At 38.2% G+C, this 3,679-nt stretch overlaps 1 protein-coding gene across 1 annotated transcript; it reads left to right on the top strand.

Annotated features, from left to right (window-relative positions):
• Positions 1-454: 454 nt before the first annotated feature.
• LOC125836667 (F-box protein SKIP14-like) lies at positions 455-3,335 on the top strand. The gene is made up of 2 exons (XM_049515871.1): positions 455-1,202; positions 2,516-3,335. Exons 1-2 carry the CDS (start codon positions 504-506, stop codon positions 3,038-3,040), a joined length of 1,224 nt encoding a protein of 407 aa, XP_049371828.1. The 5' UTR covers positions 455-503; the 3' UTR covers positions 3,041-3,335.
• Positions 3,336-3,679: the final 344 nt, after the last annotated feature.

The raw sequence follows: 3,679 nt of genomic DNA, 5'->3' as shown, positions 1-3,679 counted from the left end.
ATATGGTATCGCATGTCCAAACGCCTTCTTAGTCTTGTAAAGTCCAAATACTAGAGGAGGCCCAATTCAATAAAATGAGCCCACCAAATCTCGCGCCAGGCGTTCCCACCGAGAAACAATGGTCACTCTGTCCTCCATAGAAGGTATCGATAGTCAAAACTCAAAACTCAATAAATACCAAATAATCTACACTCACTCCGCCTAGTAGTTTAAAAGCCCTTCATTTCTCAATTCCTTCTAGGTTTTGGGTCGTGCAGCTGCTCTTACTACCACCATTTCCTTTTTTGGGCGAATCCCGGTAAGTTATCATCTGTTCTTTCGTTTTCCATTTCGTTTTTTGTTTGAATTTCGAGTTTTTCTGGAACAAGTTGGTGTTTTTGTTTAGTTTGTGTTTGCGATTTTAGGGTTTTTGTTGAAGATTAATGTTGGGTTTGTTTTTGTGGATTTCGCCTAGGTGGGTGAGCCTTTTTTTAGGTGATTGGTGACTGTTTTGAGTGCACGTTATGGCCGGGAATCGAGGAGAGGGAAGCTCATCTGGGATCAAGTTCGATGAAGGGGGTGGATTTAGTTTTGATTGGGAAGAAGAGGAGCTTGATGAAAATGCTGATTTGTTGCCTTCGGATCCGTTTAATATGGAATGTTGGAACCAAAGGACGGGTTTTTCAACCATGACCAGTTGGTTAGAGGATTTTGGGTTTAAGATAGATGAGAATGAGGTTGCGAAACTTGATTCTTTCTTGATTCGCAAGATGGGAATTGATCAGGGTGCGGGTTTCCAGTTGATTGATGGAAATTGTGTGCCGTTCGGGATGATTTTCAGAGAGGGGTTGAACGGTGGTCATGGTCTGATGGATGGTGATACAACAGATAATGATCAATGGAGGATTAATGATCATTGCGGTGTGGATGGAGGTAATCCACCGCAGGCGTTGTTGCTGTCCCTTGGTTATTTAGGCTTGGGGGACCTATTTGTAGTTGAAAGAGTAAGCAAGCCTTTACGGGATGCTGTTGTAGGAGATCCACTTTTATGGAAAAATATTAACATAACTCATCCATTTTGCACTAATATCACAAATGATATCCTTATAAACTTGACGAATAGAGCTCAAGGCCATCTTCATTCTCTCAGTCTATTTCACTGCTCAAAGCTCACTGATGCTGGTTTGAAGCATGTACTTGATAGGAATCCCAACCTGTCAAAGGTCAGTTTTTTCTCTTGTGTTATCATTATGTTTTGATGGAACTTGTTATTTTTACTGTAAATAGTAATATTTATTAGGTCTTATGTAAATCCTCTCGTACCCCTTAATGTTTTGCATAAGTAATATTAGCAATTGTAAAAAATAGTTATTAGGAACTGTATTAACTATTACGTTAACAGTTATAAGTGGTAAACAATCTATTAAGCACCAACTCTTCATTTCGAACAATGAATTTAGAAACCCTAAGTAAACCACACTTTTTCATACTAAACCTATATGCAATTTAAATTTCCATGTTGACGTCTCTTCAGCCCGCCTCAATACTTGTTAGGTTATTCCAGGGCCTTGCCGGCATTTGACAAACAAGACAATGTCCTCTAATTAATGCAAGACTTAAAGAAAATAATGCTTATATGGTAATAACTAATCTCTGCTTAACTCTAAGTCTCTAACTAGTTACCAAATGACCCCTTAAGGTAATACACAATGAAACAATAAACTTAAAAATGGATATAGAAATTAGTTTTGGATTTCCTGTGAAATATAAACAATAAATGGAAAAATTGTGTTAAGAGGTTGTGTTTTCTTAGGGCATGTGGCGTAAAATTCAAATAAAAACTATAATTATTTTTCTAGAGGCTTGGAGTTCTCTTTTAATTTACTGTCTCTTTTCTTCTAGTTGTTCAATCAAGTACCAACCCTTCATTTCGTAAAATGAATTCGGAAACCCTAACTTGTAAGTCACACATTTTCATACTAAACTGGGGATTGAGTAGTAACTGTTTAGGTAATACCTTATGAAATTAGTAAACTTAAATATTGAAATTAGTTTTGGATCTTTTTTATTTGGTGTAGGTGATAGATTTAGTTTCGATTTCCTCTGAAATATAAATAGTAAATGGATAAGTTGTGTCAAGAGGTGTTGTCTTAGGGCACACGGTGTAAATTCTCAATAAGTTCGTTTGATTCCTTTATGTTGAGAGATGGCACTAACAATTTCATTGACGCAACTTTAAGAAAGTAACAGACTGATGAAAGACCTTATTTCTACCGGTTTTGGTAATATTTATACTAAAGTGTCCTCCATTCCACCTCCTTTTAACCTCTCTGGAAGTTCTTTTACTCCATTAAATTTCTTACTATGTAGCTCTTTCACTTCCTTGTATCTAGTTTTCAGTTTGGTTCTATTAATTTCTTCTTTATGGTTTTGCTATACATTTAATAGGACTAATAGAACTTGATTCTAATAATTTCTTTCAGTCTCTCCTTATTTGTCTAGTCTGCTGATGTCATGTTTGCCTGTGTTCATGCAGTTAAATGTCCAAGGATGTGCGAGACTCACAGCAGATGGTATGCTCTCTAACTTAAAAGTCTGGAAGACTGCTGGAAAAACGAGACTTAAATATCTAGGGATTTATGGATTGTCTGGCTTGACAGACAAGCACATGGATGAGTTCAAGCTCTTAACAGGTGTAGATAATAGCAAGCTGCCAGCTACTCGTAAGCCACGATTTTTTGGTGGTGGCCGGTCGCGTGTCACTTTTGATGATGACCGTGCTATTGACGTTGAAGTTTGCCCGATATGCCAGAGGTTTGAACTAGTTTATGATTGCACTTCGGAGAGTTGCCAAAAGAAGCAATCTTCCTCTCAGTTGTGCAGGGGTTGTGTTAAATGCATTAAGCGTTGTTTCGATTGTGGATGCTGCTTAATTAATTGTGATTACGTGGAGCTGTTCCATTTCGAGTCGCTCTGTTTAGATTGCCCGATAAATCCCTTGGGTTCGCAAAAGGGGGAGCAGAAAACCACCCCTTTGTCTGAAACCACTGTTGTTCACTAGGGGGAGGGTTACCATATTTACCTCTATGGCTTGGATGCATAATGTTTGTTTCTTTTCTTGGCTGTAGGAAAGACACATAATGCTTTCGAGCCTCAGATTTGAAATGGAAGTCCTTTGTCTATGTTGAAGAAATTGGAGTCTGCGTAGGCCAGAAGCTGATCTTGCGCATGGATAAGCTTATGTATGCTAGCTATGTCATGACTGTGTTAAGTAAAACTTCTGTCGAGTAACCCTTGTGTTGTATGCATGCTGGGTCATGATTATGTTGAGTAACCCTAATATTGTATGCATGATATGTCATGATTCTGTTAAGTTACCCTTATGCTGTATGCATGATGTGTCATGATTATGTTTGAGTAACCCTTATGTTGAATGTATGCTGTTTCATGATTTTGTTGCGTAACGAAGGAGAGTAATGTCATTCAAGATGTTACACCACCAGAAGCATTGGGGGCATGATATGTCGTGATTCTGTTAAGTAACCCTTATGCTGAATGCATGCTGTGTCATGATTATGTTGAATGTATGCTACACCACCAGAAGCATTGGGGGGTGGGGGTTTAATGCCCATAGAAGGTGGGTTTGCAAATATTAAGGCCTACTTGTTTGAGGTGTAGTTGAAGAAGAATGTACCAGTGT

The sequence above is a fragment of the Solanum verrucosum genome, unplaced genomic scaffold, assembly GCF_900185275.1.
Source record: "Solanum verrucosum unplaced genomic scaffold, falcon-dt-bn FXZP01000278.1, whole genome shotgun sequence".
In the NCBI taxonomy this organism is placed as follows: domain Eukaryota; kingdom Viridiplantae; phylum Streptophyta; class Magnoliopsida; order Solanales; family Solanaceae; genus Solanum; species Solanum verrucosum.
The sequence above is the reverse complement of the archived record's forward strand: the minus strand, read 5'-3'. Positions and strand labels throughout refer to the sequence as shown.